Genomic DNA, 25,035 nt, shown 5'->3' with positions numbered 1-25,035 from the left:
TCTCTCTCTCTCTCTCTCTCTCTCTCTCTCTCTCTCTCTCTTCCTCGTCGAACTTCTCCTTTTCCCTCCCACGCCGGAACTCCCGGTTTCCTGCACTTAGCAAGATCAATACCAGCCAACGAGGCTTGAAAACATGCGTCAACATGGTCTTGCACTGTTTGTACGTCCACATAACGCTCAGCGCGCCCGGCTACTACCACCACACCGAACCCCGCCGACCACTTCGTCGACCCTTCCGTCTCTTCATACCGCGGTAGAGCAGGTGAGAGGCGGGAGGAGGTGAAGGGTAAACGCGGCCAAACAATGTTCGATAAGGCTACGTATGTATTAACGGTTTGACGTTGGTATTAATTATAATTATACAACACGGCATTTTGCAGCCCTTGTATCATTAAAAACTAAAGGGTGTTATCGAAATGGGAGAGTTGCTAAACAACGTCAACATATATTATGGATATGGTTACACACGTAACAGCTAGGAACTTAATCGCATTGAAAGTAATTGTATTTTTACATTGCTATTAACTGTATAGGACAGATCAGCAATAGGAAGAAGGTATAATTGTGACAATTGAATTGTAATTCAATTGTCAAATTATATACGTAACAAAATGTACTTTTGATTTAATCCGTTAAATCTGGATAGAACTTACGATTAGACAACACAAGCATTTGAAATTTATATATAAAGAGCATTAAGATAAAATAAGTACATTGTAACAATTAAAATGTCTGGATATTTAAAAAAAATTTTGAAACTCTTTGATTGTACAACTTTTTAATTCTCTCTCGATGATTAATATTTATATTTCCTTCACTTTGATTATCATAATTCTTCTACCAGTTGCAGCCTTTACTACATCACATGAAGAATATAAACTCGCTTTGCAGAAAAGCGATGGCGAACAGAGGGAGTTTTGCGGAAACTTTATGAGGAAACGAACAAGAATTGCAGCGGCATTACCCACTTCAAATGCGAGGTTTTGCGAGTTTTCTTATAATTTAAATGATTCTTATTCCCTCGAAATTCTGTCTCTCGTTCTCCTTGATTCTAGACTTTGTCGACGCAATCAAAGATTCTTCAAATTTGTAGAATTTTCCAAGTCCTTCAGGACATTGAGTTGAAAATTCAATTATCATTTCACAATGTCCAATTCAGTAAAACATTTAGATTTGTATAACTGTGCTCCACATTATTGATCAAAATTGCGTCTCATTTAGTAATTTTTGAAATAAAATGTCCAACACATTATTATAATTGTTATCAGAAAAATATATGTTTCAGCATATATTCCTAAATTCTGACAAGCAAATAAATCATGCATCTGTTTGCATTATATTGCCACTGACGAGAAAAATCTCGCGGGTGCGTAAGAAGACGTAAATGGCGACGAAGCAGTCGGACGAAAGAGGTGACAAAATCCCATTGGAAGTCCCGCGGGCAGCATCAAGCTCTCGCCGTCGGAGGTGTTTAATGTTCCCCACGTACGACCACGTGGCCGCACGTTAAAAGCGTTTAATGAAAGGGCGTCGTCGCACTTACGCCGCGCGTTCGACCCTCCCGAGAGGAACGGGCGGAATAAGAAGAGAGAAAGACGCGCCCGGGGAAAACGTTGCGAGAGGGCGAGAGGGTCGGAGAGAGGAGGACAGGTGGGTGGAGCGAATGTCGGTAGAGGAAGCGCACACACGCCGCATTCGCACATTCACACTCACCTGGATACGTGCCTCAGGTAATCCGATCTTCTCGGCGAGACGCTCCCGTGCAAACACGTCCGGGTAATGTGTCCGCTCGAATTCTGAAACGAAACCAGTTTGCAACAAGTGCTCGTTATTTAGCCGCGTCGTCGGCATTAATTATCGCGATATATACACGAAGCCGGCCATCGCCGTAATTTCTCTCAACCGAGCGGATTCCAAATGGAGGAGAATACCGATTCTCAATATGTCGATATACCGATAGCTTTCGAGCTTATCGCGAACAAATAGGATGAAAAAAGTTTTAATTTCAAGCTCAAGGACCGAGAAGAAAAATTATATAATTGCAAACATCGCGCGAATTGCGAAGCATTACGTCCAATTAAATTATTAAAAAGGAGGAAATTAATTGAGAAAGAAGAGGTCACAGTCGAGGAAAAGCACGTGATTTCTAAAGTAGTGTATACTACAAATGATTATTAAGATTGATAATTTTTCAGATTTTCTACTAACCTTTCTCGAGGCTGTCTATCTGCTCGTTAGAGAAGGAAGTTCGGTTGCGCTGCAATTTCCTCTTCAGCCTCAACCGCACTTGCGAGTCCTCGTCGCCAGAGGAGTTGTGCTCCGAATTACCGTCCGAAGTTGTCTCCTGCTGATGCGACAATAGAGACCCGGTGTCTGGAACAAGAATTAATTATCTTTCCTTCAGAATGTATTGTTTCAGCCAGTCTTAAAGAGAAATTTTCCTCATTTACGATTACATAATGAGATTGTTATATTTCAAATACATAATCACAATCGTGACACAAAACGACTGTCATTCTGTTTCCTAAACTGCAGTGTCAAGCGCCCATCTCTTAATCATTTTTCCATCACTTAAGTAATAAAGATCGTAAATCTGCGGCACTTTCTTGCATCGTAAGAAGCATCGATCTAATTAAGAGAACCTTTGCCGTTTCGCGTCACATCAATCGGGCGATCCCGTAACGCGATCCAGCGTTCTCGAGATTCCTAGACACCGCCGCGCGTTCAGGCGTGAGCGACCGGTCTTCGGGGTCGCGTCTCGTGTTGGTGCGTCGTCGGTTCGGTTCGTACGCGCGCAAGGGTAGCCCCTCGTCAAGCCCCGTGGGCCGCGATTACTTTCCGCCTCCGCGCACCACACCCTCGTCTCTTTCCATTCCTCCCGCCGGTACCTTCCCTGCACATCCCTCCGTTCTGTCCGTGTCCGTCCCTCCGTACGGCGGAGAGATGTATATATATACGTACGCCCTTACGCTTGCGTACATAGGTATGTACACATGTATTACATATATATATTATATATATATATGTATATATAATACATACCGTTCACTCGTCAGCTGCTCGCTTTCTCGTTCGCTCATCTCAACCCCCGCGCAACCCCCAATTGGACTCGACCCTGCGAAACCCCCTCGACTAGAAATACCGGCACCCCAAACACGCCTCTTTCTTTCCCTCCGACCCTTCCTACCCTCTGCCTCATCGTTCTAACCGTCAACTCCCGTTCTTCTCCTTCCCGCGGAAACCACCCCCAAATCTCCTCGCGAACACCCCTGCGCGTAACGACCAGACTGGGAACGATCCTCGGCGGTCCGCTGCAGACGGATCGTTGGCTTTAATTTTCTAGGTGACGACGCACACCCGGTGAAGAAAGAGAAGAGATTAGCCCGATGCTCTCTACAATCCGGCCGCTTAAAATGCGGCCGCTGTGGCCAAAGTGGCCGCGATCGACCGTTCGATGCATTCCTGTGTGCATTCAAGTGTACACTATAAGCAGCACTTTGACGTATCCAGTAAGGCATAAACTACTACCCCATAATAAGTGACGCGGATTTAAGACACACCTATATAGATTTAAACAAAAATTTAAAAAAAATTCGCCTCATTTATATTTGACTCAGCGTTAGTGTTATTATCGCCATGTGAAGTCATCTGGCACGCAAAAATATATTTTATGTACCTACTAATAATATAGGTACAGATATTGTAAAATATTTAATATAGACAGGAGAATTTAGATTGACATATATAATTAAGAGAGACAATACTATATGAAATGACTTTCAAGATCGCAGAAAAGCATTTCGAAATCCGTGGAGAATACGCTGTGAAAGCACTTTTCTACCTGTCACTTATCACGGTTCGTGTAATCTGCCTATTAAAGACAGCTACATCTGGATTTGTCATTCGTGGTTTTAACTAAAGATCGAGCCGCAGGACCAATTTTCGTGATCCTATTAGGCTTACAGCGCTACAGGATAGATTTTTTTTCCTCGACTGGATATGTACACGGACATACACTGGACGAGGTATCGAGAATCCCTAATTAACAATGCAATGTATTTTTACATCATGTACAATTCTCGCGAATCGAGCGAGATGATACGAATAGATATCTCTTCAAAAGCAAGGTCACACGCACATTTTAGTGTGCAAAGGCAAATGCATATTTTGTCGAAATTTTAATTAAATTGAATTTTTATATTAAAACTATTATATGACTTATCTTTTTACATAAAAAAAAAAAAAGAGATTTGTATAATCCTTATTCAAAACATAAAGTTACTTTCTTTTTTTAATACGGATTTCATTTTTCACTATTTGAAAGATAAAATATAAAGTTGGATTAAGAGATAACAACTGGTAAATTAGTAATGGTCTGCAACATGAGGAATAAAACATGCCATCAAGAGATACCGTGTGCGCTAATATTTTAGTAGCACTTCGCATCATTAAGTAAAAGTAAATCAAAACTTACCGCTTCGCTTCAGCAAAGAATCGTCACGCCCGTGAAGCTGACTACCGGGCAGAAGAGTTTGACCGGATCCAGGAGTCGCCGCGGTTGGAATTCCTGTGGCCAGGGGATGATGGGGAGGTGTTGCCGAATACCATGCTGGCGGCCAACCTGCTGCCTGCCCGTTAAACATTCTCAGCTTGTCGTAGACACTCTCGGCACCCTGATGCGCTTGCACCGCGGCCGCCTGTTGCTCCTTCTGCGAAGCCAAGTTCCTGAGTACCCTGTTAATGGACGACACCTACAAAGAGACGGAGAGATTTTCGATTAGAATTAATTCACGAATCATTTATTTATTCAATCCTATGATCGAGGATCAAGAAAGTACTATAAAAAAAATGCGGCTCATTTTTGTTCCTTATTTTACTGAAATTGTTAGCAATAATTTTTGTAAAAAAATTGTAAGTAAATTTATTTTTAAGTCTCTTAAAAATTATTATGTTTGTTTATGCAAATTATGTTTGTCTCTATTTTAAATTCAAAATCATTTCAGGAAATGTAACATTTGAATGGTTATATATATAGCAAAATTTTTAATATAAAACATCTCTAAATATAATTCAATTAACAAAATCTGTCCGTGTATCTGAAGCTTAAGTCGCTAATGTTGATTCATTTCCAATAATAATTGATAATTCAAAGATTGTGGAAACAATTACCATTTTGTTCTAAATTTGCTTCTAGTATTCCTATGTTTAGAGAAAAAAATTGGTGATTCAGAGAAAATGTTGCGTCGTTTTTCTAATGACATACGATGATCCCTGTGCACGCAAAGGGTACCTCCATCGTCCATTCTCGATCAAGAAAAAAAAAAAGAGATAGAGGCGAAAGAGACTGGTGTGGCGGATCGGGGCGAGGCTCTTTGTAAAATTTCGCAAGCACAGCCACTCGTCGTTGTACGAGAATCATTTCCGTCGTCATAGCTGCGCACTGATTGTCCGTCCCTCGCCGCCGTCGCCCCTTGCGCGGGATCCTTCTTCCTCTTTTTCGTCCTCCTGCGGTCGCGGGATGCGAAGGGGGTCATACCCAGATGAAAGGACACCGCCATCCAATTATTATTACATAAAACGGTCTCCACGGCTCTTCGTCCCCCTCCAATCCGAGGGATGGTCGCCGTCGTCATCGTTGTCGTCTTCACCTTACGCCCGCAACCGAGCCACTGGCTAACTCCGAAGTTATAACGAGCCGGCGTATAGCACAGGGATCTAAGCATTGCGCTCTCAACTTGCACATAATGGTCCTCAGCGTACTCCATACGCGCGTCAACCCCATCCTCCACACCCTTCTGCAATCGACGCCAGGCTTGATGCAGCAGCCGCGGATATACATACACAGCCGTTAATGCTGCGCGGACGTCGGATATCGAGCGGAGCTTCTTAATTACGAGGTCGACAAGCTTCGACAAGAGCGGTATGAGAGCAAAGCCGATCCTTCTCGCGTAGTTTGAGTCAAAACCGACGGAATAATGGCCGGGTGACGCTGAGAGAACCTCACCGTTAGAATAGCGCGCTGCTATTAGAGTTAAAAGACGAGGGAGCCCAGACTTCGATGCTTTGATTGTATTCGAGTACATTCAGGTAAATATTGTGATTTTCGTTTAATACCGAAACTTCGTCAATATACACGTAATTTTCCACGTAAAGCCGCAATTTCGTAAGAATGGAAGAGGCGATACAAAATAGAATCTTGTTTAAATCCAATTTCTCGCGATGGTATATCAGAATATTATATAGGAAAGATCAATTTTTATCGATCACGCTCATTACGTCTGGAGCTGTACCGAGCGTACGTAACTTCCACCATCTCGGCCGATTCCGACGCTACGAGATAATAACAGGCGAATAGCGGAAGCAACGTTTCGAGACGAGTTAGCTCCGGCTAACCCGGACCAGGCTCTCTGTCATCAAACCGTCTATCCAGCTTGGATGTCGGGAGAGAGAGATCCCGACTGTACGCTCCGGACCGCTCTACTCTCGCCGCACAACAGCCGCAGCGTCGATGCAGGCCATTACACGCGCGACCGGACACGAATAATTGTGCAACACGCTTAACTGATCCCATTCACCCTGATTCTACCCGCTCCCGTCCGCTCCCGCCGCGCCGACTAACCCCGCGCGCACCCCCGACACCAACCCCCGACGCGATGTGTACCAGCCGCAATAGCCAACGTCACCGCCAATACTACCAGCGATTCACCAATAATCGAGAAAAGATCGAAACGATCGAAAGAACGATCTGTCAATCAAATAAAGTCTCTTCTCTTTCGGTTCTGACTTTCAACTCCCAAAAATTGGTCTAGATTGATTTTTGATTCACCGATTACGAAGTTCGCATATTTACCGTAAGTTCGATTTCATATTATTGTAGGCAAATTTGAAAACTTTATCGCTAATATAACAATGATTGTCATTTCAGTAAAAATATGTGCTAAATATTAAATGTATTACTATTATATCAAAAGATGAGATATACTTTTCAGTTAAAGACAGAGTGCAACATCTCAGACAATAAAAATCGAAATATATAAGACTTGAAAAAAGTCTCTTCAAAACTTTAAAAAAAAATCTTTGAGACGTCTTGTTTTTGGGCGTGTATGTATGGGACAATAATGATTTTATCTTTGTTTAATATTGGCAAACGACAAAGTTGTAATGATTCACTGTATCATCTGGAAAGGACTCACTAGAGCGATGTTTTCAAATGTAATCTCGCCAATAGCTAGCGCATTACATGCTTGACGACAAAAGCGCGTGCTAGACGTTCTGATTGATCATCCTCGAATCCCCAACACCCCCCATCAACCTTCTTCGTTCGGCAATTCCAAGGAACACCCTGGCAAGAGCGAGTTTGCTCCACAAGCCGATGGATAACGACTTGTACGCGTGCCATTCCCCTCAGTATTCTTGACGGGCAGCGCCCGATAGGGGGATACTGTCAGAGTAGAGAGAGCGTCCTCGGAGAAGCCAGACGAGGACGATCGACCTTCGAGGATATTTCGCGCGGTCGAGAAGGGAGGTTGGGTGGGCAGGATGTTTGGTAGATGGACGGACGTACAACCGGAGAGGATTCTTCGAGTTCGGAGAAGGGCGATCAGCGCCCAGGAGGGTGGACAATGCCGAGGTTCGCGTAATGGACCGATTACCCCACCCAGCCGATCGTATTGACGAGACTTTGATTAGGGTCGAGTGGCCAGATCCGACGGGTAAGTACACCCGACCGGCTGTGCGCCACGATAAGTCGACGGCGGATTACGCGTAAACTTATACCGTATCCAATCAATGTATGGCGCCAACACAGCGGGAAATTTATTCGCGCGACGCAAATTTATGCGAGACGAGAGAATCGTGCACGCAATCTTGAGAAACTAGAATCTGCGTTATCCGCTCATTTAAATTCGCTTTATTCTAATCTATTATTAGCGATATTTAGCGAGATGTAGTCAATCAGGTTACCACGTTAGTCAATATTAATCACCTGACATTCGAAATTAAGCGTATCTCCACAATCAGATTTTTTCACTTACGCTGGGTATATTGTCGTTATTGCAAACGCCCTCCTGCAAAAGTCGATCGCGAATCTCCCAGGCGAAGATCGAGGGACATTCTCGTTTGTAGTCGGCGATTTTGTTGACCACAGGCGTTGTCGCCACTCGCGGCTTGCTACCGCCGATTGCCCGCGGCTTGATCGAACCAGTCTCGTAATACCTGAGAAAAAAGAATTATTATTTTCACTTAACGTATGTATATTAAAGTTACGCCATAGCGGTCTTTAACTTTTACAGGACGAAAAAGCCACTACAGTGTTGCTAAAATAGTATTATATTTTGAAGCAAGGAATACAATAAAATAATAAGTTATGCAAATTTACTTGAAAAAAATGTGTAAAATTTTCAAAATAGAGAGACCCAGTTAGTTCTCTCAAGATTAAATATAGTATGATTACTGAAAAAATACGAGTTGTTTTTCATAAACAAGAAATCATTGGGTAAAAACTAGCTTTATTAATACTCGGCAATTTGCAGGAACCATGTTATATTCACGGAGATATTGCTACGTGAAAAATGGAGACATAACGTAACGTTCGCTCGTTATTATATGTCCAATTATTTTTAAATTTCTAGCATCGCTAAAAATGAATCACTGAAAATGGAAGAAAATCCAGTGAATTCTGTCGCAAATTTATCGATTGGCCTTTAATTGTATTGAAAAAATACAAGCAGTTGTGTCTTGTGTGCCGTGAAAGCCCGTTGGCTGAATCTATGATTCAAACGATAACGATCAACTTCCATTCATGCTATCTCAAGTGCGTGTCGCAGAATGGTTTAATTTCGACGGGAGATCGACGCGCGCTGCACTTACCTGCCGAGGATCTTGGAGACGCATCCATTGCTGACTTGCAGTATGCGCGATATGTCGCACGGTCTAGCACCGCTGTGGGCCAGCTCGACGATCTTCTGCCTCGTGGAGTCCGGCAGCGGTCGGCCGTTGACGTAAACGCCGCCGAGCTGGTTAACCCCGCTGTGTCCTGCAGCCGAGCACCCAAATATTGAGTTCTGCCCGACCATAGAACCCCCGCCAATACCCGCGCCACCCCCGTGCATCAAGTCCTCCTCTGTGAACCAAAACGCGCGCAACGTATACGTCACCTCGCCAGAACATCTGATTGGTAAACAACCGCACGCCGTACGCGTTCTTATTAGTCTAATTAGCGCTCGCGCCCGTTCCACGGATCCGGAAGCGTCAGATTGAACACCAAGGGAGATGTTTGCGCCGCGATCACACGCTCCGCCGCCCTGCGGATGTCACGTAACGAAGATCAGTTTGACCCTTGCGCGCCGATTAATTCGCTGCCGTGTACCTTATTACGGTTACATCTACGTACGGTGTATAACGCGCACGGAGGAATCGTCGAAACGGAAATATATCGCGTAGATACCGTGCAATATGTTGACGACAACGGTAATTGCGACACGAGTGGACAATACCAGGTATAACGAATAGATACACGGTACGATATCGTGTAATTTGATCATTACGTGGGAGGCTTCAGAAATGGTAACAGTTGCAGAATTGTAATAGAAATAGCTTACAATGTAGATACATGATGTATATATATATATATATATATATATATAAACGGAAATGCATTCGACTTGTTCGGGGAATATAGAGTGTTAATGAAGACAATTCAAAAGACATTGGCTCACATAATGAACAAAACGGCTTTTCACACGTACGTGTTCTAAATGTAAACAAAAGTGTAGGACCTTTCAGCTTCTCTCGCCACTTTGTTAAATTTTCGTAGTGCGTCGTCGCCGACACGCAAAGAAAAAGAGAGAGTGCCGCGACGACGGCGGCGTGCGGATGATGGGAGACTCGAGAAGAGCCGGCGTTACTAAATGCATCTTGCAATTAACAAATTTAATTAATTCCCGCTTTTGCGCCGCGCAAAACGACAAGAAATAGTTGGAATGTAATCTTGGATAGCTCGCTCCGCCTTTGTCGCTGTGCGAAATCCACTTCGTATAACGACACGAAGTGGTTTTCTCGCTTGCTGTTTCGCCGCCTGCCTGTCCCTTCCTCTCGTTCCGCCTCCTGCTATCCTTACGCCATTTCTGTCGTACCTCGTTTTCATCGATGCGAAAGGATTGAAGATCGCCGCATCTTACGATCAATCGACGTTGTAAAAATATAAGAGGAGACAGAAGGCTCTTCGGCAGATCGTATGCTAATTTATCAGAAATTAATCATTTTCAATGACTGCAATCATTGAATTAGATCGATTTAAATTGTAATGGTACTTTATATCGTAATTTATGTAACTTTGTAATATATGTAAGCGCGATATAAAAGTACTCATGTTTCCAACAATTAACGATTTTAATAATATTGAGATGCTTACATTAGCATCGAATTATTAACATCTTCTTAAATGATACTTGTTAGCATTAATATCATTAAATTGCTTGTCATTTAATATAATATGTGGTATTGCTACTTCAGTCCTGTTCATGATTGGATTTCAAGACTAAAAAAGTATTCAACGTGCGCTTTATAAAAATGGATATACTTGTGTATATGTATAAATTCGCACTAAAATATATTTAATATTAAGATGCGCTTTAACCAAGATTTATTCTTGTCTGATTGATCTAATTTTGGAGCGTTATTACAATTGTTATTGACAAATATTTTTAAATTATTTTAAACAATTTTGACAACTGACAGTACAAAGAACTTGGTAGTTCTTAAAAAAAAAAAAAAAAAAACATTTATTATTATTATTTTCTATATAGATTCGTCTCTAGTTGATGTCTTTTTTATTCGCAACTCTGTTGGTAATAATAGATTCGTTCTACAATTCTGCACTTATTGCGAAAGGTTTCCCGGCTTCAGTCGTCTCTGCATTATAACCAGAGCTTTTTAAGCGAGCTTCAAGTACGCTGAAAGGAATGGAATATGGTGATGAAGAACGAGAAGCGAGAAATTGGAGTCGAGAGTCTTGTTACAAATAATTCCGCGGCGAGGTAACGCGGAAATTTTGGAGGGGATGCTTCTTACCCCTCCATTTTATCATGCCACTGGGTGCTATGCTTCGCAAATGCAAGAAGAGAGAAGTAAAGTCATCTTTTTTAGAATGTGATTTTATAACTGTATTTAATTTCATAGCCTCCTTATGCGATGAAATAAAGAAAAAAAGCTTCGAAATTGAGAAATATTTTGCGAAGCTCTTAAGAAGCATAGAAAAACTCAAATAAATCGAATCGTTCTTGACATGATCTAGAATTTCAAAATATGATATCAACGATGATTTTGTAGAAAAAGAATTGATCTTCGTTATCGACTTGTCGATTATAGTCGTCACCGCTTTCCGCTAACTTTGTGCCTCAGTGAGTCTAAAGTTCCTTTGATTACGCGCACAGTGGAAAGTAGATGATAACGATAAGAGACATTTTCTCCAAACCAATTAAAGCGACACTCTCCGCAATTTCTTTTACGATGAGTTAATGAATATTCATTCTTTGCTCGATTTAATAAAAGTACACAGATCCTCACGAATACGTGCAACTATCACATTTGTAGAGCAATATTATAATTTCTGTGTTATATAGTACATATTGTATCATTCCATTATAAAATGTGACACACCAAAGATAAAGTCCCTTGCAATAAATCATTAATTTATTTCGTGTACTGTGATTTAATTTTTATATTTGAATTAGGTATATGTATGTAGACTGTCCAAAGAGACTATTCGAAGACACTTGGTCTCGTACTCTTCTGAATCACTTCATCCTTTCGACAGAATAATTTGTGTTAAAAATAGGCGACGGTGAAAGCGAGGACGCGTCGCGACGGCCTCGTCCTTTGAAGGGACGGCACACGAGTCTGCGCTGTTTTTCACAAGTTTAATTCGTTACAAAGGGGACAAGTGTGCACGACTTAGCCGTATACACGTATACGCCGCGCGATATTCACCCTTTCTGTCATCGTCTTTTGCCTCACGCCCTCCTCCTCCCCAGGGGGGGGGGGAACGACGACCACCCCCGACAGAGGGGGATGATGTCGGCGAGAGGGCTCGAATATCGCCCGAGCCCGACGCCGTCGACCCATGCACACACCCGCCGGCCGCACACATTCTTTATATATAATTTCGCGTTAATCTACGCGGCGGTGCGGCGCAAAAGCGAGTCGCGCCGCAAAGTGAGGCAAAAAGGTTCCACTTGGCTGAGCGTGAAACGGGACACAGATTAAATCCCATCCTGTGCAACCCCGGCGCACGACGTCGCGGCACCCTCGTCCTCCCTCGGCCTCTCTGCGTCGGTTCGCTCGGTCGAGCCCACCCCTTGCCACCCTCGCCAAACATCTCCCTCCTCCTGATCTCCACGAGCCGGGCGAGAGGCGGTCTTTAAGCGCGAAAACGATCGCCGGTATTTAAGATGCGCGAATAGACGCGACGAATCGATGTAGCGAGTCGACTTTGTAATTGGGTCCTCATTAGAATTTTTGTCAGCTCGACAATTGTTAACTGAAAGACTTGGTTGCTGGAGATCTTGAATTTCTAAGTGTTTATATTAGATGATTGCATAAGTTCGTGCCCGATTTTCATAGATGTCACTAACTTTATATGTTTATTGCAGAGTTTTGGTGTTTTTTTTTCTGGTTTTTTTTGTATGCTCTAAATAAGTGATAGTGTCATGAATCACTTTAGCGTCAGACATCGTTCAGATAAGTCGATTTGTGTGTGAAAGAAATTTTTGAAAATGGAGAACGAAAAGGTACATTTCCGGCATGTAATGTTATACGAGTTTCGGAAAGGCATGAGTGTTGGGACTGCTCAAAAAAACATTCAGATCGTTAATTTAGATCGTGCTCCTGCTCTCCGGACAATTAAAAAGTGATTTCGCAGATTTCGAAATGGTGATTTCAATTTGGAAGATCAACCTCGCTCCGGCATTGATGACGATATTGTGCGTGCCTTGGTAAAAACAAATCCAAGAATTACAATTGAGGAGATTGCGGAGAAGCTAAACATAGATAATTCAACTTTTAGCACATTTTACTTTTAAATCGGGCACGAACTTATGCAATCATCCAAATACATTCCAAAAAATAGCTTATCTGTATAATTCTCATTGTGTTGATAAAAACATCAGAGGTTTGAAATCCATACCATGTTTTGGTATTAATATTGACACCAACAATGAGAATTATATAAACGCACCACATGAATGTTAAATCTGCACCGATATTTTTTAGAGTGTATAAGAAATTGCACAGAAAACGTTAATGTTACATGTCATTTATACAATATACAAGGTAAGCTTGATGTACGGCACGAGGGTAAGAAATTTTGACTAATCACAATCGAATGTTACACTAACAATAAGCTTACTCCGCACATTATAGAGACAACGCATTACAGTTTCAAAAAATTTCAAAACACTTGATCCATTTCGTAAGTCATTGTGTACATAGATCCTAGACGAACAAACATTAAACTCGTTGGAAAGGAACGATTGATCGTTACCCGATAATAGAAACAAAACAGTTCAGCGGAGCGGCTAATGCGCCACTCCAATTTCCAACGATGACGGAAAGTTTGCAGCGGAATAGTTGTTTAATGGGATGTAATAATAGTTTGCGGGTAATTAGTCCCGCGTTGCGACTCGAAACCGGCCGAACGTAATCAGTTACAGAGTGTGCCGGTCCGAATTCATTTAACGAACTGCTGTTTATCCGTCGACATCCATAAAAAATATCGCTTTCGCGGCCAAATTGCTTTCACCTCCCGTCGTTGCGTCGCGCATACGTTAAATAATATAATTATGCGCGCCGACCGCATTAATTAGACACACAGAAATCGTCCAACTCTCCGAGCTTGATATAATAGAAGCGATTACAAAACAGATATTTCCGTTGCGATAATACAAAACGCGTTATTAGACTGCCGGGGAAAAAGACATTTCGAGTCAGCCGGCATTGCGAGCATATACAATATCGGGAATTAACGAACACTCATCGCGGTTCAATTATCCAATTGTTTACATTGAAAATTAAGATAAATGTGACGGCAAATAATTAATAAATAACGAAAGAGAGATTTGAAGAAAGGATCCCATACTAATAATATGGAAAATCGAATATCGGTGAAAAGAGCTAATTTTATCATATAATACAGCTTATAATGTGATGAACAAAAGACATCATAAAGACGTTAATAATAATTAATAATGAGTAGTTTTTGAATTATGTAGGATCAAAAGTGTCAAACTTGAAATCATCTTTAACACGCCGTAGACCAAAAACTATTATTGAGTCCTATGTTTATGACATCTGACATCTTCTATTCATCACATTAAAAATTAATGAACTCTTTCGGTGAAATCCAATTTCCCATATAATTAATGCGGGTGTACTAATTATATAATAATTTGGGTAGTTTTTAAATCATGGATTATCAAAGGTACCAAAATTGTACAATCTTTAACATTCTATAAGTAAAAAACTATCCACTATTGAATCTTACGTTAGTGTGACATCTTTTGTTCACAACTAACTCGTTATTATTTCATCGGGATCGAATTTTCCATAATTAATGCGGAGTCCGTTACTCCGGAACTATCGTGTTAACATGTTCTCACTGAACATTTACAAGATCTAGTCGCGCTCATTTCCGGTGACAGTCGGAATCTGTTAGCGGCATAACCGTCGAGCGGTCGGATGCGCTTCTGAAGTCGACGCGTTTGTCGAGTGTCACCGGCTAAACGTTATTATCACGTCGGTAGAGATCACGAAGGAAGAGCAAACCAGAAGCCGCGGGAGGGACGAGGGTGCAATCGGGGTGTGCAGCCTCCGAGCGTTTCGTCATAAACTCGACGAGTATCACGCAGAGCGAGAGGGAACTTCATCTCGTGCGCGTCTTTCAACGACATCAAAGATGGCGTGCCAGGCATACGCTCTCTAATGAGTTGAATCGCGGTAAGAGCGCTCGCGCCCGCTCTTCCCGAGCGACGACGAATTCATTACGGACGGTGTTAAGAGGCGACGGCGCAGTATTAGCAGCCCGCCATCCCCCGGCAGCGCATACTCATTACCGCGCCCGTTATTATTGACACCAGTGTGTAAGGCGGCTCACAAGTGTGTGTCTTCTCCGTAGCTTTTCGCAGGTAAATACCGAAACTCATGGCCGCGGGGTTAGTAATCGTATACGTTCGTACGTTCGTTACTATTCACGGATAACAAGATACTTGACGCGGGAATACGCGAGATAACGCGATAATCTCGACGCTGCTGCGCAACGATTAAATAAGTTTTGCGCCGGTAAACGGGATAACGGACCGTGAAATCCCGACTCGATAAACGCTCATTGTACGAAAGGAGCTATTGTCGTAACGAGCAAATGCAACAGCAAACCATGATGAGATCATCGAAGTAACTAGCTTGTCATTCGTACGTAGTTTCTTCACATGATCGGTATTCAATTAATTTTTTAATTCTTCGCGCTCATAAACGAGTTATTTTCAATGTTCTCTATTTGACAATTACAAATGAAATGTCGCGAATGTGTCACGAAAGATTTAATGGCTTGATTAAACTTATAAAATTCAACCTCTGGGGCTGACGCCAAAATCGGTAATACATGTATTACAGTTACTGACATTGGATGTCTGTGTAGAGTAAGACTCATATCTTACAATATTATTAGTATATAATTAGATCATTCGTGTTCTGCGCATTTTTTTTTAAACTAGGAGCATCAAATAATTAGTTATAATACTTATATACAATTTTTTTAATTATAAAACACTCTATAAATACTTTGTAACAATATATTAAAATATGTATAAAAATTATTTAATAATAAATCTTGTATATTTGTTAAAATGATGAAAGTTAATTCGGGATACAAATAACTTATCGCGTGTAGTGAGTAGTAAAGGACCAAAAAATTATCGTGAAAACTAATGATTAATATATGTTCATTAAAAGAAACATTAATTAATTTCAAGAAACAAAAACGACATAACTCGTACAAAAAATACTTATTTTAAGAAACTTATTTTATTAAACGATATTCATATTTTTATACTTTTATACTAAGGTTGTCTCAAGTGCAGTCTTAAGATATGAACCAATCAGAGAGCTTAGCATCTTAAGACATTATTTAAGACAGTCTTGAAATAAGAACGGACTATAAGTGCTGGGCCTCAGTATTTTTTTATACAATAAGTTGTGCCGTTTTTAAAATTAATTAGTATCTTTTAATAAACTTTAAAATTAATGTATTGGCATAACACATAATGATTTATTACAATACCATAATTCAAATTTGCAGATGAAATATAAAGAGAGTGATATAATTGAGTGATTCCAATAAACTTACGTCAGCTCTGGAGGTTTAATGATAAATTAACAGTTTTTCATTACACAAAGTATCCTAGAATCCGCCTGCAATCACTTTCGTACAAACCGTGAATGTAACAGAATACATTGTAGCTTCCGTCCCAATATGCCGGCAGCCATGCAAACTGAAGAGCCAAACTGGCGTACTCGACGCTCCCCTACATACGTATATAGCTACAGGCAAAAGTTATCGGCGTGTCTCGCGAACGTATTGCGGAACCGTGGTCTCTATTGATTGGTCGCGGGGATAATCCCGCGGCGCCGACATTTATTACCCCTTGAAGCAGCGGAGGCAGGTAATCTCCGCAGCCTTCGTGTTCTGGCACGCGCGAGATTCGATCCAGAGCCCGTAACCAACGCGCGGGGCCCATAACCATTAACAAATCTCGTGTAGCGACGAGAACGAAATAAAGCATCCTCGTGAATCGACCGTTTGATTCCAATAGCTTCTGGGGTTTTTATGGAGAACCGAAGTAAGAGGAAGCGCTCTCGTTCTCTCTCTCTCTCTCTTTCTCTCTCAATCCCTGATATATACATAGGAGAAAAAGAGAAAATACGAGAATAAGAAGCGGACTGCTATGGTTGGACGAATGAAAGAAGGGCGCACTCGTGCCACGCGAGCATTGTCCGCCTCTGAAGCTAATGCGAGGAGGGGGGGGGGGTATTATAGGAGGAGAAAGAAGGGAGGGGAAGCACTTACCCTCCTACAAGTCCCATTATGATCTCGCGCGCGGGCCATAGCCGCGTAACGCGATCCTGCGTCTCCGTTCTGGAATAAGTGTAGGTAACTCCTCGACCGGAGAGAAAGATTGCGTCGAGACAAATTGGCAGTGTAAGCAGCCCACGCTTATTGTTAGGGGTACGAGGAAAGAGAGAACCAGCCTAACCGATTATTATTGTCGGGTGTGTGGTGCGCGTTAGGGTCGCGCGAGGACGAATCTCTCAAGGTGCAAGAGGGCTACACCACCCTTCGCTTCGCCGGAATCACTGGCGAAGGGGCCGCTGGCCCGACAGAAGCCGACCAAAGGCGTGTCAAGTTACCAACTAACCCCCGGGGGTAACCGCGAGCTCACCTAAGCTCATAAGCGTACGCGTATTTACTCTCGTCCCTTTTCTCGTATAACTCATCAAGAGTTCGTTGGAAGGGCTGTAAGTTTAAAACCTTAAGAAAACGTTGATTCGCATACGTTACTTGTCGCTGTTGAGTCAAGAGTAATACGATGGACGGTACACGAAGAAATTCGCGCCACCACCTGCCTGCTCGAATATCGTCCCGCAAATGATAGCACGACGAGACGCGGAAATATCACACGCCATATACCGCACAAAACAAATATTTAGATTGTGTCAATCAGTGGTCGCCCCAAAATCTTTTCGTCCTTTATCGATAATCAATAAAATATTTTATCCTCATATTTGAAACTTATAAAGAAAGCCATGAAGTCAATTGTAACGTCATATTTAACCTTCTGCAACTGACGTGAGTTTTTATTGGATCCACTTTATTTTTTATTTTACATCTATAATACTAATCTGAATTATTGTCATTACGATAAACTTGGTATTTATTTTTTATAGTTAGAGAGAGTATATATATATAGAGTTAGATTATTTTATTAATTTCTCAAAATTAAATTTTAATCAACATATCTCTTGCTTACTTCAAAAAATTAAGTTTCCTAGAAAAGGAGAAAATTTGTTTTTTAATTTGACAAAAAAAATTGTATAATCAATCATATCAACGAACAAATATATTTTTAACAAAATCAAATGCCGTCTTTGTCATTTTTATTTCATAACATATTTTTAAAAAACTACTCTTTTTTAGTTACAATTTTTTTAAATTATGTTTTTTAAGTTGTAACAATGAGAAACTAAATTAGTTTACTTTTGATAATAAAATCATATTCATCTAATTAATTCATTTGGAAATAATTCAATAATCACGGTTTTTTAATTAGACACATTTGAAATAAGAAAGTGATATATCAAATGAGGATTTCACAGACTCAATGCCAGCGACTGTGTTATATATTTTGGTGTTAGCTCCAAAGGGGATTAAAAGCATGACATTACAATCTTTAATATTTAATACTTTTAACATCTTTAATATTAAGTATAAGTCATAAGCAGTGTGTAATTCTTAACATTTTCCGTTTAAAAAAAAAAATCTTACATTATTTTCTATTTTTCTTTAATTTTGAGTTATACCATTTTAAGTTCTCTCTTAGAGTTAGTGAAAGTTAACGCAACTGATTCTTGGTTACTTAATTAGGACTACAAGATACGTATACTTGTGAGTTAATGAACTTGTACGGATTAATTACTGCAATTGCGTTTTACTCTAACCATCTAACTTGTCAAGTGACAGTCAGATTGCTTCTCAAGAAACTATTATAATTAAAGAATTTGTGGAAACGCACGACAGTCCAAAAATTTATAAAAAGTCAAATTCTTCTCTGTCATGCGTTATTCGGCTGAACGCGCTACATTAATAGATCAAATATAAAAATTTTCCTATCTATTTACTTTATTTCGCTAACAGAGTCGCTTCTTCAATTAAAATTGAAAAATAGTTTTCGAGATAGTAACTTACTCTCATAATTCTTAATACCCCATCTTTATCTCATTCACTTAAACAAAGTGTTCGGTAATTAATATTGTTTTCTCGCAGAACGAATCAATTATACTTCTCGCAAATGATTCCATCCACCGACCGAAAGAGTTTTTGCCAGTAATTCTTATTTGCCGAGCGAATTAAAAAAAAATCAGCCATTTGTTTGTCGCGATTATCGACTACCTGCCGCGTCAATGCTATTCCGGTCAATCGCCAAACACCTCGTTTTCTCGCGTATAAATCTGATTCGCGTGGATTAAAGTAAATTGATTCCACCGACCTTTATGCGGCATCTTCCAAAAGGGCGGCTCGGGGGTGGGCGAGCAAGGGTTGGCCACCCCCGCGCCCAACAGGGTTCTTGCCGCGTGCAGCGCCGCCGCCGCCGCCTCCCTGCTCCGCACTGCCGCAGCGCTCGGCGGGTATTCCGGAGCGCTGTCACTTTCGGCGATGCCGCCGCCACCGCTACCTCCGCAAGGACGAAGGTGCAGGCTCAGCCGACCGCCGCCGACCGTGCCACTGCCGCCTCCGCCGCCGCTGCCGCCGCCGCCGCCGCCGTCTCCACCGCCGCCACCTCCGGCCACGCTAACACAGTGCTAAAATCATTCGAAATGCCCCGGTCAGCTTCTCTGCGATTTGCTTTTAATTAGACGCTTTCGCGCCTAATCCGCTCGGAAAGAGAAAGAGAGTACAGAAATGTCACCGTATTACGAGGTGAACGAGTACCTATATATCGATTAAATAGTACTACGTATATCATTCATTTTTGAATAGAGAGATGCAGTTGCGTCACTTGACGCGTGACAAAAATAAAACTGGATCTCATAATCGATGTGCTTATTTCAATGAGCCTGTTCAATATGTATTAGATACCTTTTATAGAAACTTTCTTCACAAAGGAAGTTTTTGCACTTTACTTTTCTTAAAAAGTAAACGCAATCTATGTAGGTACTTATTAAAATGTCTTCTTTATATATGGCAATATAATAATATCTTTGAAAAGAGAAAACTTTGAGAGAAAAGGAAATAACATATTTTTTCCCTCTCGTTTTCTCTATCTGCGCTTTATTTAGAATAAAAAATAAAAACAACTACCATTATTTTCGCAAAAAAAGACATGCTGATCGTAAACATGTTAAAATTCGTATAACATGGTATAACGCGGATACCGTATTATCGGAGCTGGATAATATCGCCGATAATGCCGTAACTCTCGCGGGGAATATATCGCTGCGCGATGATTATTTAGCACGGAGAGCGATCAAAAACCAATTTCGGGCGTAACGATGTAACGTATCGAGAGCATGGATTATTAACAGACGCGAGCACGTTTCGATTTACAATTTAGCGTCGTTCTTAATCGTATTGCGAAATTTTTACTTGACGATACGCGAGAGGAAAAAAAAACCCGCGGCCGCAACGACAGCGGCTCGCGTATAGCGTTCGCCGACGGCGAACTGCAGCGAGCTTGGTGTTAACGATTTATACGAACGGCGGCGCGCAATGGACGAAATAATTTTACATACGTTTCACAATAATTTTATAAATTCACGGCAATTTACGGAAATTCAATTGATCCCTATACCTTTCCGCAGTGCGGTGCGGCGCGGCGCGGCGCGACACGATGCGTTGCACACGCCCTTCCGCGCGCGTAAATAACGCGGCTTCAAAGAACATAATTCGGGGGATTATCGCCCACGAAGCGCGGTAAATATTGGCGCCGTCGAAACTGGTTCGCCAAAAGCAAATTTCAAAGTGCGCCAAAAAATAAATAACGCCCCGGCAAATAATAAACATTGCCGTGTCGGCGGTAAATTTTCGAATTTTTCCAAGGCTGATTACGTCCCGCATAAATTTGTTCGTATTACTTTGCGCACCGCGACAACAAATCGAAAATTATACATACAATACGGAAGAAATGCTGCAAGAGGAAAATCTGCATCGCGTGATTATATATACAAAATCGGTGTAATTAGAAAATGGTTACAATCTGAAAATTTCATAAATTGAATTTCGATTCGATTTCTTTCAAAAAGAAAAACAAATGCGATTTCTGTTCTGAAATTTTACGATGTTGTTACAAAAGTGACTTAATAATCACATGAATAAATTTTAGATATCGATACGTTGTACAATATTTCATATTCCGTGTAGCAATAAATCACTGGTATTCACGTAAATAGTAAACGCGCAAAATTATTACGCTTTGAAGTATATGTTGACTTGGAAATAACGCATAAGTATACTTATCAGTGGTTATTCTATTTTTAAAACCGCAATCCACGAAATATTATACATGCACATAAAAAATGAACATCGCATTCCCAACAATGTATACATACATATATGTATATACATACAACTGACGGGTATATATAATATCTCCTATTTATCAAAACTCGCCGATAATTAAACAACATCCTCCATAAGCAAAAATAATTAGCACGCGTGTGCGAATGGCGAGTTAGTTATTTTCAGAGAACGAAATCATGGGAATCGGCGTACGACGAGAAATCATCTAATCACCGTCGCATACTATCGAACACCTGCCGTACGTAACGCCTTCTCGATGCCTTGATGATCGAGAAATCCGACGTGTGCGCGCGAAGCGGCCGCGAGTCTATGCGCATTCCGGCGTGCCCCTCATCTCATCACGGTTAATCATCACACGCCGGCGCGCGTCGGGACGAGCGTTAATTGTCATTCGGCGAGACTCGTAGATCATTAGCTCCTTTCAAGTCCGGTCGCGGTAACGTCACGACGGCCGACGGCAAAGCGGGGGACATCAATACCCGCGCGCCCGGCCGGATCGAAAAGTGCAAGCTGTAAAGCGGCGAGCCAAGGGTCGTTAAACGTGGTCGGCCGCGAGATCATTCCGCGTCTCGTCGCGACTCACTCTCGAGACCCTGCGCTTCTCCAAGCGATAGCGAGAGGAAAAGAGAAAGAAAGAGAGAGAGAGAGAGAGAGAGAGAGAGAGACTCTCTACTCGATTGAATCTACGCTGTCAAAACGCGATTTCGCGCGACTGGCAGAGTCCGGGGATAAATAATTCAGTCGTTAATATCTTGCAACTTGCGATTTTATCGTTAGAAACGTTTCCCGCGGTGACAATCTACGTCACTTATTTAACGATAGAATGAAAACATAGACGGATTTGCATAAGTATATTTCTAGTATACATATACACGCGTTATAAACTGTACTCTTATTTTATATACGATAATGAATAATTTATACATATCTTAGCGCAAGTTTTGATAAATAATTGTGATATAAATATCATTTAACAGATCTTTCTCTAAACGTTCCAATAAAATACGTATAATGATACAAATTGTTCTACAGCTCTCTTTTACACGGACGAAATTTCCTGCCAAAAACGAAGACCGATTACAATCATATAATTACGCGATTCAATTAATAAAAAGCGCGAGGAGAAACGGTAGACTACTTCAGAGAGTTTTCAGGTAGCAGAGCGTGGAATGAAATACCAACGAAATTTACTGCCTCTAAGCTATCCGGACAACCGAGGCGGCGGGCGGCGCGGCGCGGCGTGCAGAACGCGACGCGACGGGGATCTGAAGAACGAGCTGCGTTTAGTCTCGTTGAAACGATGCGACTCCGCGCGCGCGCTACCTTCTCGGCACACAAAAGCGGAATATCTCACAGGCGACCTGCATCTCGTCGAGCGCGAAAGGCGGAAGTTTAAGCACGATGCATTAATTTACGCCAATTAGGACGCCAGCAGTAAACTGCGAGCGCGCGTATACTCGCTACTCGTCCTCGTGCTAATTCGAATCGGATACGCGAGTTAATCGTTTTTAATTCTCTGCCGCACTCCATCGTGCCCCCTCAATGAGTGACATCGCTGAATTTCCACGAATGTATTAAACATAATATATAATTGGACATTTTCCGCATAGATTTCAACCTTTAATTATTTTACAGCCATGACTCAATCTAGTAGAATAACTTAGAGAGAAGAGGAGAGTCGTAGAATTAGTAAATAATTGAGGCTAAGATTTTTCTCCGCCCTGTGTGTGTTCTTTTTTTCCTTTCACCGCCAACGCTTCGGGCATGACAAAGGGCTTTTCACGAAATCTCCGAGGTACGCTTTCTTTGTCAAGCACTCGAGGAGACATCTGTTATTTTCCGAGATTGTATCACTTTCAATGAGCGAAGCGTGTTCGTTTCTCCCTTCTTCTAAAAATAATGGCGACTATATCGTCTGCGCTTCTCGAATAAACATGCAAGCTGAAACGATGCAGAAAAGTTCAAACATTGTAAAATACGCTTTCTGCAGCTATATAAAAGCATTTTTGATGAAAAGTAATTTAGCGTTCCATTCATAATGTCCCTTGAAAAATTACAGACGTTGCTTACGAAAGATACATAATGAGAACGTTGCAATATACACACATATTTCTTCTTTTTCTTTGTGACTATATCGTTTTATCTATCTCGTCGAAATTGGAAAATAAATAATTATGGACGCACGGAACAGAAGCAATATTAAAATTACAATGTTGAAACTTATTTCTAAATAAGATATAGCTGCATCTATTTAAGTGTGAATATTTTATAGTTGTACAATAAACGCGTAGACTATAATCGCGATTGTAAGAAGTTCAATAAGAGACTTTTTCGTCTTTCTTCGCCCGATCTATAAAATGTAATCATCGTACAAGTTTCATCATCAAGTTACACAACTTCGAATACAAATCAAATAGAACGAGATTGAAATGTGAATAGAATGTCTGTCGCGCGTTAGAAAATCGAAGTTGCAATAAAAGGCATCGCGATAATGCTTCGCGCACTTTCGTTAAATAAGCCCGATGCATTCCGCTTGTAATCGACTGCTTTTTTCGCGATCATAATGAGGTACTCGGGCGTTAACAACGCCATTGTGCCACGCGCAATTTGTAGCTAACCGTCGCGTCGCGTCGCGCCGCGTCGCCGTCGCCCTGCGCCGCGCGTCCAAGTTATTACATCTATTTCAGTTTATTACAGTTTTCTATATATAGTAGAAAATGGTCTGTCGCAAGGAAAATTCGCTCCTCTATCAGTTCTAGACGAGATATTTCTGTTCTTATTACATAAAAGTGATCTCGTAATCTGATAAATTAAGAAGAATTGCCTTGATTTAAATTGACAAAATATTTATTATGAATTCATAATGTTCTTAAAATCTTAAATAAAATTCGAATTTCTACCATCGTATGTTGTTTTAAACTTCTGATTATTTTTACATGGCAAATCAAATATTGAATTAAAAGTTTATAATTCTTTAAATATAATATACCGCATTTTACAAAAATATATAAAACAGAATCTCTACGTTTAATTTTGCAGTAAAAACATTTTTCAAAAACTTTACGCGCTACAAGTTATTAAAATTATGTCTAATCAAATAATAATTACATGAAAATATTGCAAAAATACATGAAATCAAAATTGATGTATTTCACGATAGCAATGCAATTTAATAAATTCATAGCATTCTTAAAAATATAATTTCTGGTTATTTTTATATAAAAAATCAAGTATTGTTAAAATTAATGATTTGACTCTTTTTCTTTATATTTCTTTTCTTAAAAATATAAAATAAATATTAAGCAGAATGAGAAATTCGACAATTATTTGGATTATATCGTTTAAAAAACGAGAAAAATGATCTTCTTAGAAGAAATACCTTATATTTTGAATAAAAAGTATTGAGAGTCAATTCGCTAATCTCTTTTACAATAATAATACAATCACAGTATGTTGATAAAATATCATGCTATCCGTCGGATCTTTTTCTCCAAAGTCAGCACGGTGATTAATTATAACTGAAGATTAATTTAAACTTTATAGATCTCTAAACTCCGAACTAAACTAAACTTACTTAGTAGTAGATAATTGTTGTAAATGACTATAAACTCCATTCTTAATAGTTTTACATGTGTTAGAACAGACTCACATCTATAAGCAATTCTCAAACTGTATATGTGATATAAATTAAC

The 25,035-nt window shown here is 40.7% G+C and overlaps 1 protein-coding gene across 1 annotated transcript in view; it reads right to left on the bottom strand.

Moving 5' to 3' along the window:
• toy (paired box 6 protein twin of eyeless) overlaps positions 1 to 23,935 on the bottom strand; it is a 32,492-nt gene extending 8,557 nt beyond the window's left edge. Inside the window, 8 exon segments of the mRNA XM_018541503.1 lie at positions 1,714 to 1,796; positions 2,209 to 2,373; positions 4,475 to 4,751; positions 8,034 to 8,214; positions 8,869 to 9,148; positions 16,691 to 16,858; positions 16,861 to 16,932; positions 23,848 to 23,935. Coding sequence (XP_018397005.1) covers positions 1,714 to 1,796; positions 2,209 to 2,373; positions 4,475 to 4,751; positions 8,034 to 8,214; positions 8,869 to 9,148; positions 16,691 to 16,858; positions 16,861 to 16,932; positions 23,848 to 23,935 — 1,314 coding nt within the window.
• Between the last annotated feature and the right edge of the window lie 1,100 nt (positions 23,936 to 25,035).

Source organism: Cyphomyrmex costatus, unplaced genomic scaffold (genome assembly GCF_001594065.2).
Source record: "Cyphomyrmex costatus isolate MS0001 unplaced genomic scaffold, Ccosl1.0 scaffold29, whole genome shotgun sequence".
NCBI lineage: Eukaryota > Metazoa > Arthropoda > Insecta > Hymenoptera > Formicidae > Cyphomyrmex > Cyphomyrmex costatus.
Note: the sequence above shows the minus strand (reverse complement) of the source record. Positions and strands in the feature narration are given on the sequence as shown.